Here is a 12,532-nt window from a genome sequence, read left to right on the forward strand (position 1 = left end):
CCTCTGTAAAACAGAGACTATGCAAGCACTAGAGACACTGACAATAATAATGCATGGAATTTGTTCCTTGATTCTGACCACATGTATTTATTGACCCTTTTTTGTTCTTGTCAGACTCAAATCCAGGTCTCTTTGACCCCAAAATCAAAGCTCCTAAGCATGTCTTTCCACTGACTGTCTGGATTGTTCCTCACCATAAGTAATGGGCACTTAGCCACTTGTCTATGTGGAGTGCTCTCTGCTCTAGAGTGTTCTCTGCTCCAGAGGACCTTGGGGAGTAATATCATCTGTCTCTCTCATAAGTCTTCTGGAAAATTATTTATAAGCTGGAAGTGGACCTGTTGCAGCTTCTGAAACCTGGAACAAAGTCTCTGAAGCTCCCAAAATTCAGAGCAAGAAGAACATTCCAGGATGCAAAGTAGAGTGAGAATGAATCTTTTTATAAAACTTAAGTCCTTTTTGAAAGACATTCAAAAATGTTGACCAGAAACCCTCTATCAAGCCTTGTAACATTCCTCAATACATTTCAATACATTTTCTCCATTCAACATACTCAGAAGGGTAGAAATAAATAAATAAAAACATAACATTATCCTTTAAAACATCATATTTTAGGTAGGTAAAAATATCTCATTTTAATGGATCATGCAAACAGGAACACAAGACACAGAAGACCAGCTTGTACAAGCATTCCCATTTGTTACACATATTAAGCTTTAGCATTAAGTTTTAAAATATAAATCACAACCAGATTGCAACATAAATACCAAATATATGTTCTCATGCCTTTGGTAATTTTCAGTTAACACATGTAAGTATAAAAGAACATGATGACTTTGGGACTCAGATAAAAATAATGCACAGTCCCTTCAAAGGGTCACCTGTGGCCACAGATGTGTTCCATGTCAGCTGTTTTTCCTCTCAACATATTATTTTGGAAATTGTTGCCACTCTTGGGAACATCTTGTGTTTGTATGTGTGTGTATGTGTGTACTTAACAGGATGCATTTCTGCCTTTTGGAAAAAATGTGTTACAATGAGCTGCAACCCCAGAGATTTTCATTCTTTCTTACATAACTAGCTATGTGATCTTGGGCATCTCATTTCACCTTGATACACCTCCATTTGCTCCTCGGAGAACTGGAACCAATAAGGCTTCTTCTGTTGTGGTGTCATGGGACTTCCATGAGGTAAACCTGGTCTGGTCCTCAAGAAATATGGCTTTCTTGCTCCTACTCTTTTGTTTTGTTTGGCTGTTTTAAAAAATATTTTTTAGTTGTTGATGAATTTTTATTTTATTTATTTATATGTGGTGCTGAGAATTGAACCCAGTGCCTCACGTGTGCCTCACATGTGCTAGGCAAGCACTCTACCACTGAGCCACAACCCCACTCCCTTGTTTTGCTTTTAACACACACTCACTCCAGAACGTTTCCTCTCTCTTTCTTTTGAGGGCAGCTTTTGTCACCGTGTTTTTAAGAGCCAGAAGGAATTTGGGGTTGAAAACAACAGACAGGCAAGCTGCATAATGTCCTATCAACTCTAAGACATGCGTGAGTGAGAAAGAGTAAGGCAGAATCTGCAGCGTAGATCAGACCTTGGTTCTGGAGAAAGCTGTAGAAAGGGCTCAGAAGAGAGGTGTTCTGAGAAGTGGCAGCCACAAGGGAATAGCTGTCATGCCTCTCCAGGTGACCCCTAGAAAGGGGCAGCAGCTATTTGCATGTCTCTGCACAGACATCTAGCTCTGTTGCAGGCAGAGTCCTAATTCTCCAGTGGATCTCTATCCAGTGTCCCTTCAGTTACCAATTAATTCCAGTCTGAAAACTCAAATTACAATGAGAGTCAGAGACTCCCACTTCTCCCTGAGAGGCAGGACAACTCAACTCCACCCAGGTCTTGTTCTCTTGCAAATATTCTGCTTTCTACTCCAAGTACAATCTTTGCACTGACCACCACCATCTGCTGTTCTTCCCTCAGTACCTGAGAACTTTTCCACACCAAGCAGCCCCTAAGACTGTGGTTTCAACTCTTTTCCAGAAAGCCCAGGTGCTCAGCAATGCCCAGACTTTCCTCCTCCATCTCCTTCTTGGACATCGAGTATCATTTTGTCACAACCTTGGTGCCTCCCTTATGATCGAATGTGTAGAATTTTCTTGAATGTCTTCTTGAAGTTCTCATTGCACAAGGGGTAGATGAGGGGGTTCAGCGTGGAGTTGATGTAGCCCAGCCAGATGGTGAACATGTGCACATGTTCATTGCAGCAGCTCTTGCAGAAAGCAATGACCATGAAGAAGATGAAGTAGGGAATCCAGCAAAGGATGAAGGCTGCCATGATGAAACCCAACTGTCTGGCAGCCTTCCGTTCGCGGTTCACATGCAAACCAGACACGTACTGTCTGGAATGGGAGCGGAGCCTCTTCCATGTGAACTTGATGTAGTCCAGGCCTGGGTTGGACCCACTTCTCAATTTGTCTCTGCCCAGTGCTGGCTCTGTGCTGGTGTCTGAGTCTGTTGTGCGGCCGATGGACTGGCTCTCGGCAAACATGTGATCCACTGACATCTCGCTGACTCGATGGGTGTTTAGGCTCTGCCCCTCCATCTTGAGCTGATTCTCACTCTTGTCCACAACTTCGCAGCCCCTTCCATCTCCCGCTGCCACACTCTGTGTCTGCACAAGATCAAGTGAGAAGCAGGGGAGTTTAGCTGCTTCTCCATCCTCCTCTTGGCTCAAGGTATCTGGAGATTTTCTCTCCTTTGTATCCAGGGGTGATGGCTTCAAAACAGGTCCACTACTGGCATCTTTCGACTCCCTTTTCAGAGCCTCCTTCTCTGATTTTTTGGTGCCCACCTTGGGATTCTCTGGCTTCTGTTTAATTTCTAAGAAAGCAGGAAGGGATCCATTGATGAGCTCCCGGTGCTGACAGTGTCGTCGTACAGCCTTGTAGATCTTCAGATAGAACCAGAGCATGAGTAATGTGGGCAGGTAGAAGTTGATGATGGCAGTCATGATCTTGAACCAGGTGACATCGTAGAAGTCTGTCTCACACTTGTCCTCTCGGCGCCCTGAGGTGCGGGACATGAAGTGATGCCAACCTAGGATGGGAATGACCCATAGAAAGGAGAGAAACCAGGCTCCCAAGATGGTGGCTGATGCTCGGGTCTTGGTGCGATACTTCAGGTACCTGAGGGGCTGTTGGACAGAGCGGTAGCGATCAATGCATAAGATGAAGACACTGAAAATGGATGCCGTGCTAGCCACATAGTCCATGGAAAGCCAAAAGAGGCAGAGAGGGCGACCCAGGGACCACTTGGTCATGAGGAGGTACAGGATGTTCATGGGCATGACCACAGCACCCACGATCAGGTCTGCCACCGAGAGGCTAACGATGTACAGGTTCCCCACAGTATGCAGCTTCCGCTCGCTCCGTATAGCATACAGCACCAGCAGGTTGAGTACCACTGTGACCAGGGAGATGCTGCTCAGGACCACCACCAGGGGCATCAACTGGGGGCTGGCCATGGTGGTCTTGTTCCCCTCACACATCTTGTCTTCTAAGACACAGGAGGAATTGGGAAGGGTCATTGGCACAAGGGCAGTCTCCAGCTATGGCTCACTCCCTGGGAGAAAAGATATAAGGATCAAGGTCAGAGATTTGGTAATCAGTAGTTACTTGGAAGCATTGTGTTCATCAAGCTAGACTTCTATGCTGTCGGGGGCAGTGACACTGCTGCTGACCTACCTCACTAACATGTACCTTCTTCCTCATTTATTCAGTGACTTTTTATTGAATTCCTGGCATGGTTCTAGGTGTTGGGGATACAGCAGTGAATGAAATAAGACAAAAATATTCACCCTCATGAAGTTACATTCTAGTGAGGGAGTTTGGCCAAAACAAGGTAGGTAAGTAATTTATTAAAGTCTCTAGGAAAGTGGAATCCATCCTAACTGGTCTAAGCCAAAAATAGTAATCTAGTTTCTCTTTGCCAGTGGTAGATCTAGGTATGGCCAGGAGACACAACTGTGGTCAAGGAAACAGAGGTGGGGTTCAGGGAAAGTTCTTCATCTCTGAAAAAGGAGCAAAACAAGAAAAAGCAATCTTTCCCACATGGCCTCTTCTTGCTGAAAGGAAGTGAAATAGTCATGTTTGGAGCTATGGCAGTTGCTCCAGATGTTGGGGTCATCATGGAAATGCCAAGAAAACCTCTTATCACTGAACTGCTAAACCAACCCTGGAATCTTCTCCAGACTTGTTAGGATAGAAAAAAGTGAAATGTTTCTTCTTCCCTTAAGTCACTGTCAAGGGGGATTTTTACAAGGAGCTAAAAGCATCCCTAATTAACATGGGGGGCAGGCAGGTCAAGGGGATGTATTAAAGATACAGAAATCATTAAACAAATCTAGCATATCCCTAAGAACAAAGGTTATCAGGCTACGGATGTACCTCAGTGGTACAGCAAGTGATTAGCATGTGCAAGGCCCTGGATTTCATCCCCAGCAATGCAAAAAGCAACTTAAAAATGAAGAAAGGTCTTTTAAATGGGAAGGGAATTGTGGTATTTCAAAAGCATATCTAATTTACTTTTATATTTGATAAATTAAAAAAATATTTTTATCATTATATAAACTATGTCAAATAATATGTAACAAAATTTTTGCTAGTAAAGGCAACACAGAAAAGAGATTGTATCCTGTTATTGTTGATCCTCTGTTGTTTGTCACTTTTCAATAACTATAACAAATACCTGAGATGATCAATTTATGAAGAAAAAAAGGTTTATTTTGGTTCATGGTTTTGTAAACTTCAGTCTAGGATGAGGCAGGCCCATTGATTTTCGACCTCTGGTAGGGATGATGGATGGCACACTGGGGAGCAAACAATAGAATAAAATGCCCACCTCATGGACAGGAAGTGAGAGAGAGAAACAGAAAGGCCTGAGGTGCCATATCCCCTTAAATGGCAGGCCTCCATGACCTGAAGACCTCCCAGTGGGCACCGCCTCTTACAGGTTCCACCACCTCCCAATAGTACCACCCTGGGGACCAAGCCTTCAACAAAAAGAACCTTGGGGGATACTCAGGACCCAAACTAAAACAAGCGGGAAGGGAAGGTAGGTATTAAGAGACTTGAAAGAAAGAATTGTTAGATTTTAATATTCAATAAATGGTATGATTTTAAGAAAATGAGACACTAACAAAGAGGGCAGATTCAATAATTTAGCAGAAACCAAATTATTTTTACAGTAAGAAAAAGTCATAAGTTCTCAAGCAGAAGGCTAAATCCATAGCACTTGTTTTTTTGCTTTGTTTGTTTGTTTGTTTGTTTTTGTGTGTATGTGTCACTATGGATTGAACCCAGGGGTCTCTACCACTGAGCTACACCCCCAGCTCTTTTTATTTTACTTTGAAATAAGGTCTTGCTAAGTTGCTGAGGCTGGTCTTGAACTTGCAATCCTACTGACTCAGCTCCCAAGTTGCCAGGATCAAGATTTATGCCACCATGCCCAAGTAAATCCACATCATTTTCCAAACAAAAATCAAGACCCCAAGGCTTCTGATCCTTGTGCAAGGAGCTTTACAAGATACTTTGTTGGAAAAGCACTGATTTTGTCTGCCACTAATATATTTTTTTAAATATTTTGTTTTAATTGTAGGTGGACACAATACTTTTTATTTTATTTTTATGTGGTGTTGAGGATCAAACCCAGGGCCCCACGCATGCTAGGCGAGTGCTCCACCACTGAACCGCAACCCTAGCCCTCTGCCACTGATTCCTTAAGTGATCTTTCAGCTTTGTTTTCTCGTATGTGTGGTGGGACAGAAGATCTCTAAGAGTTTTCCCAGGTATCCTCTCTAGAGCCTCTCTTGAGGTGGGTTTCCATGTTCCCCTCCAGCTCTGCACAGTCGCCTGCGATCAGAGCACTGACCGCTTCTCTGACTTCAATACCATTTCCTTCCTGTGACAACAAGTCCCGGCCTGTCCCTGTTACTCTACTGCCTCAGGGACCTTCTCCACTCACTTCCTTACACTTTAGCCATCACCTCTATGACGACAAGACCCAAACCTACAGCTGCAGCAGGAATCTTCCATCATCCCTTTGTCTAATGCCAAACTCATAGCTTCATCTTCAGCCCTGACCAAGTCAAAATCCACTGCTGCTGCCATGGCCTCCTTCAAAAAGCAGAAAGGGGGAGGGGAGGGGAGGGGAGGGGAGGGAGGGGAGAAAAGAAGGAAGGATCATCTCAGGGATTTTATTTTTTCTTGTTTGGGTGAGAAGGAAGCAAGAAGTAGCTCCCTAAAATAATCCTGTACCATGGCATTCTTAAGGCAACTCAGACCTCCCTTCTTTCCAAAGATTTTCAACTGTCTTTTCCCCAGTGCTGGACACACAAAGGGGGCACTAATCTGTCTTTTTAAATTGTGTGGAAACTATTGTGTAATAATTAATTTGACAGAAAATAATTTGTTTTTATATAAAAAATCTGTATTTTTTCCTTTTTGATTCAAAAAGAAAGATCTCTATGTACAGTGGCATGCACCTGTAGTCCTAGCTACTCTGAAGGCTGAGGCAGGAGAATCCCAAGTTCAAAACCAGCCTGAGCAACTTTGCAAGACCATGTCTCAAAGCAAAAAATAAATAGAAAAGGTTGCTGGGGTTGTAGTTCAGTGGTGGGGCATCACTGGGCTCAACCCCTAGTACCAAACAAACAAACAAAAACAAAAAACAGCAAACGTGAAGCTGGGGGTGTTACAGCTCAGTGGCAGTGAGAAGACCTGCGTTCCATCCCAACACTACAAAAAGAAAAAGAATGAATTGATGAATGAGAAACGAGAGTGCTCTTAAGTATCTCTACTAGGAACTTATTCATTCAACAAATATTTTCTGGTGAAAGGTTCCTTTTAGCTCAGTGATCTGATTTGGGAGGAAGAAAATCTTTTGTTTTCAAAAGTTGCAGGACTTGAGTCCTTGGAAGGCCACTGCAGCACTCATGCTACAACAACACTTAGCCTAAAGAATGTAGGGTCAGTTCTAAGGAAGAGGAAAAGCCTTTGGGAGCAATGTAACCCAGGCACTGAGCCTAGAAAAACTCAGCTATACCAGAGAGGGCAGCAAAGAGATGTAGCCCTCGGCTTGAGAAATGGTGGGAGCAGTTCCAGGGAACTAAGGGAAACCTTAGGGAGCAATCTGAGGAATGGTAGGACAGTTCCAAAGAAGGAGAAGCCTTGAGGATCAACAGGACCCAGGCACTAAGACTGCAAACACGAAGGGAGGGCAGCACCAGGGACCCATGGAAAGGGATTTTCCTTTTATGGACAGTAGAATATCATCATTTACTTAATGTCCCACACAGGACCAGCTACCAGTTCAAACTGAAGGAAAAAAAAGAAAGAAAGAAAAAAAAAAGTTATCTTTTGCAGTATTGGGGACCAAACTCAGGACCGTGCATGTGCTAGGCAAATGTCCTACCATTGAACCATACCCTGAACCCCCAAACAAAAAAATGTTTAATTGATTAAGAATTTGAAGATGGTGGCTGCAGAGCATTCTACCAGGCTGAAGGTCTTATGTACCCTGGTCCTGTGCAGTTGTGTGGGTCACATAACCAGGAAGCCAACCTTGAACTCTGCTTCTCAAGCCAGTCTGAACAGGCTCCAGGCAGTGAGATGATTAAGTAAGGCACTTATCCATCCCTTGGGCATCTGTACACTGAAAAGCAGATACATGAATGGTTTTCCCTGTACATGTTCCAAAAGAAGGCCAGGAGCTCTGGCAAAGAGGGTGGGAGATATGTGGGCACGCAGATCCTTATTTGGTCTAACATGGCACAGGAGACCCCAGCTGGGTCTAGGGCACCCCTGCGAGGTGAAAGTCAGGCCTGCAGAAATTATGTGAGCAAGAGGGGGTGCTCTGGGCCAAGAGAATGGATGCTGGAGTAGGCGCTTTGGACAAGGACATTTGGGGAAGGCAAGAGGACACCTGGAGGTTCTTTATGGCATTGGGCTGTTGGGAGGATCAGCTGAGACAGAGCGGGGGAAAGTTCTGCAAAGTGAAGACAATTAGGTAAAAAGCAAAGATGGACCCTTGTCTAAGAGACTTGAGTGTACAAGCAAATTTGTTTTTAATTAAGGCAATGGCTTTAGACCAAATGCATTAGTTGAAGTGGGGCCTTTTACTAGAGTAGCTACAAACAGTCTAATCCAATCACATCCATGTGCCAGCAAATAAACAGGCAGTCAACATTCCTTCCACATTCAGGAAGTGGTTGAGGCAGCTGAGATGGTAAGAAGTCAAAACATGGGTGCTTCTCATACACCAATTATTAAGTTCACACGGTCACTGTCTGTTGCTGTGTGCATTGTCTGTTCAGCAGCATCCCTACTTTTTACTTACTAGATACCAGGGGCAGCTGTCCCCTTCAGGCATGACGACCAAATATGTAAAACTGCCAGATAGTGCCTGGGGCACAGGACCATTGATCTAATTGAAGAATATGTGCCTAGCACTACTCCACTCCATTGCCGGCCCAGGAATATGGTTTTCAGTTTCAGGAATATGGTTTTTCTAAAAACCAATGCTATCAACAATGCAGTTACCTTGAAAAATGGTGAGCTCCCCATCATGGGAAGTGTGCAAGAGGAGGTAGCTTTGATCTGATTCCAAATTAGAAATTTTCCATCTTTGTCAAAGGCAATTACATACCTAAGTAAACTTGCAGATGTTGGTTTTAGATACAGTATCCAAAGCACCTCATATAGTGTCTCACACACAGAAGGGCTCAATTATTCCAATTGTTGTGTTTCTTACATTTCTGGTGAGTGGTACCACCATCCACAGATGGTCCAGTCAGGCTAAAAGGAATCATCCTTGACCTCTTCTTGTTTTTCACTATGACAGAAACTATTAATAGTCTCATATGATGTTTAGGAATAGAATACTGTTTTTTTTAGACTAGAGACATTTTACAGTCTCCTCTGTAGCTGGGTGTAATATAAATGGAAGTGTAGTTTGCAAATTTCTGCTCTGAAGAGGTGTGTACTCTTCTTTGGCACTCCATTGTTCCAACTGGATGGGATACAGATATGATGAGTGGAGTTTAAACAGTCACCTTGGGACCATGAAGAACAGACACAAAATGAGGAAGGGGAAGCAGCGATATGGATGGAGTTAAGTCCCTGAAGATCACAGAGCTACCAGATCAGTGGGGACTGCCCACCTCTGCCCAATCTCATTAAAGTCACTATTACTTGGGTTTTCCATCAAACACAGTCAGACCAAATTCTAACTAATACATTAAGGATATAAATTATATAAATTAGTATGAGAAGAAAGACACAAGAGGCAGCATCGAAAACAAAATTCTAGAATTGAACTAGGATAAGTGTGATGACTGAAGGTGGCAGGAGTAAAGAAGGAGCAACTGACTCACTCCTTCAAGGTGGCATGCAATGTCAGGGAGGACACAGGAGAAGTTATGTGTGAGTTAGGCTAGAAGGATGAGTAGAAGTTTACCAGGAGGAAGGAAGAGCTACTTGAGGCCAAGATATAGAAAAAATGAAGCACAGAGTTGAATTTGAAGAACTGGGAGAAATTCACTGGCAGTGCCTGAAGCACAAAATGACAAGTCTGGAAATATATGTTAGGGCTAAAGTGTAAGTGAACACTCTGACCCCTCGGTGCCTCTGCCAGTGCTCCTACCCATGTCTGATGCACCCTTTTGCCTTGAAGTTCCTAGTGCCTCCTTTCTCTGTCTCCCCCTAACAACATGTGTAACATCCTCCCTTGTATATTAATTTTCCTGTGGCATTATTATTCTTTCTTCAGGTGATTCTTCCCCAGTTAAACAGGGGGCCACTCTAGGGCATGGAGTGTGTCTGCTATTTCTGCTTCTGAAGTGAGACACCATGACCAAAGTTGTGGTTTAGATGAGTGTCCCCCAAAAGCTCATGAGTTAATAAGTGTTTGTTGCCAGTCTATGATGCCACTGGGAGGTGGTAGGACCTTTAAGAGGTGGGGCCTAGTGGGAGAAAGTTAGGTCATTGGGGGTGTGCCCTTAGAAGCAATCAAGGTAGCTCTGTGTGACTCCTGAAATTTTGAGAGAGCAAGCTGCTACAAAAACACTCTCTTGCTGTCATGTTACCTTTCCTATTGCTCATGCTCCCACCACAATGCTACCCACTGTTAGGCCCTTGGCAAAGGCCAAAGCAATAGGACTGCCTGATTCTGGATTTTCAGCCTCCCAAATCATAAGCTAAAAAAATCTCTTTTCTTTATACAGTTAGCCTGCCTCAGGTACTTTGTTGTGGTAACAGAAAATAGATTCATACAATGGGTTACCTACAGAACAGAATACTTCGTTGCCATTGATCATCACATTTGTGGAGGATTGGTAATGATATGAGAAAATGCTTATGATGAAATAAAATTCATAAAAGACATTTTATACAAGATGGTGCCACTGCTATTAACCCATGGGCTCAGACTTAGGGTGAATCTCTGTTATGTTAGTGGTAGTTTTCTCTGGGTAGTGGATGGTATTTATTATCTTGGGTATTTCCCAAGATTTCAATGATGAAATTGTATTAATTTGATTAACAGGGAAAATAATAACTAACTACATTCCTATTTAAAAAGACAAAATAATTTCTTCAGCTTAAAAAATAATGTTTTGTATATGCTTTGCACATCTTCTATTTTCTTAAGTAAAAACTGAGCATTTGGGATTCCTTCATTTTATATTCTAAATGGCCTCACCCACCATTCCCCATTCCAAGCAAGCTGCTGTACCGTCTTCTTCATTTGCATAGATGGTTATTCTAGTGAAGTCAGTCAGAACATTAATTTCTTTGCTCTAATTCCAAGAAAAAGGTGCCATGCATGAGGGTGCTCTAGTTACTGAATATTCTCATTAAGTCTGGCCAGAGCACAATTTCCATGAAACACCCAGTCTTATCAATGCCACCTTCTGTGGTGCCCAGAGCAGACCACAAATAGCAAAATGTTATTCAGAGCCCAGTGCTGCAGGAACGTGGCTGACTCAGTCTACAGAGTGCTGGGTTGAGTCACTCTCTGGGTAAGACATGAGAGGTAGATGACATTATAGGCAGGTAGTGGCACTCATGGCCTTTCTGCAAGGAAACATACACGTGCAAATGTTTGCAGAGCCAGGAAGGAAAAATCAATGAGAACACGGGACCATGTACAGGGGACCATGTGTGGCAAGGACTGTAACAACCTGCAGTGTATTCTTTGTCTGCAGAGGACTGCTGCTACTCAGATGCTACCACCTGCCTTAGGCCTAGATCTGCCTATTTTAAATGAAGCACACAATCTAGATTTTTATATAAAATCTTAGTTTTTCAATTTTGTCAATTTTTCAATTGCTTAATTTGTTTCTTTGCATGCCCATAGGGAAATCAAAAGAAGTTTGGGGGAGATGACCTGTAAACCTGTAGCTAGAAATATCAAGATAGTTCATAGGGGATCCAGAAAGCTGAATCCATGACAATGACCCCAAACATACACTTTTGGGGGGATTTGCCTAGTTCATGACAAGTCTCCTTTTCTGAGACATCTTCTCACCTAGGGATGGGTCCTGTCCATCAGAGTTCCTGCATCTCATCCTGATCTTCTGGGCACATGTGAGTGGACCAGAGGTTATAACCTGATCAAGAATGTACTAATCCATCCAATTCTGTCTTCTGGAAATTGGAATTGGTGGTGCTTCAAGACACTCTGTGGATTTAATTAACTAAAGGAATGAGATTGTGGCAGCTGAGGCTGCAGCCAAAGGAGGGCACTCTTGCTCATCTCTAGGCACACTGGGTCACAGAAGGGATAGAGGAAGGTAACAGCCAAAGCATAATGATATATATGTTGGAACGAGTGTTGCATGCATAAAAAAATGAGTTTAGGCCTTTCTTTCACATTTCACATAAAATTAACTCAACATTGATGACAGCCTTAATTGTAAAAGCTAATAAAACATTTGTGACCCTGACTTAGGCAAAGATTTCTTTAGATCTGGTACTAAAGGCACTAGCATTAAAGAAAAAATTGCTAAATTGAACTTCATCAAGATGGGAAACTTTATGTTTCAAAGGCACCTTGGAGAAAGTGAAAAGCTACAGAATGGGAGAAAATATTTGTGTATTATATATCTGATATATCGCATATCTGAAGTATCCAGAATAGTCATGTATTGTACAATGATGTTTTGTTCAATGATGTACCACAAATGATGGTCTCATAAGATTAAAAATCTAGTGATGTTGGAACTATTTCAGTTTATAAAAGTAAATTCTATCATATTTGTACAACAAAATTGCTGATAAGTATTTCTCAGAATGTATACTCATCATTAAATGATGCATGACTGCATAAAAAGAACTCTTCAGCTAAATTACAAAAAGACAAGTAATCCCATTTAAAAATGAACAAAGGATTAGAATAGATATTTCACCAATAATACGAAATGACTCATGAGCACATGAGAAAATGCTCAGTGTCACTAATCATTAGGGAAATGCAAATC

The 12,532-nt window shown here is 42.6% G+C and overlaps 1 protein-coding gene across 4 annotated transcripts in view; it reads right to left on the reverse strand.

Moving 5' to 3' along the window:
• Positions 1–486: 486 nt before the first annotated feature.
• Hrh1 (histamine receptor H1) overlaps positions 487–12,532 on the reverse strand; it is a 77,405-nt gene continuing 65,359 nt past the window's right edge. For all 4 annotated transcript variants that reach the window (XM_047534789.1, XM_047534787.1, XM_047534786.1 and 1 more), the window contains exon 2: positions 487–3,618. In XM_047534789.1, the coding sequence (XP_047390745.1) occupies positions 2,129–3,583 (1,455 nt within the window). In that variant the 5' untranslated portion in view covers positions 3,584–3,618 and the 3' untranslated portion in view covers positions 487–2,128. The remainder of the gene's footprint in view (positions 3,619–12,532) is intronic.

Source organism: Sciurus carolinensis, chromosome 19 (assembly GCF_902686445.1).
Source record: "Sciurus carolinensis chromosome 19, mSciCar1.2, whole genome shotgun sequence".
NCBI lineage: Eukaryota > Metazoa > Chordata > Mammalia > Rodentia > Sciuridae > Sciurus > Sciurus carolinensis.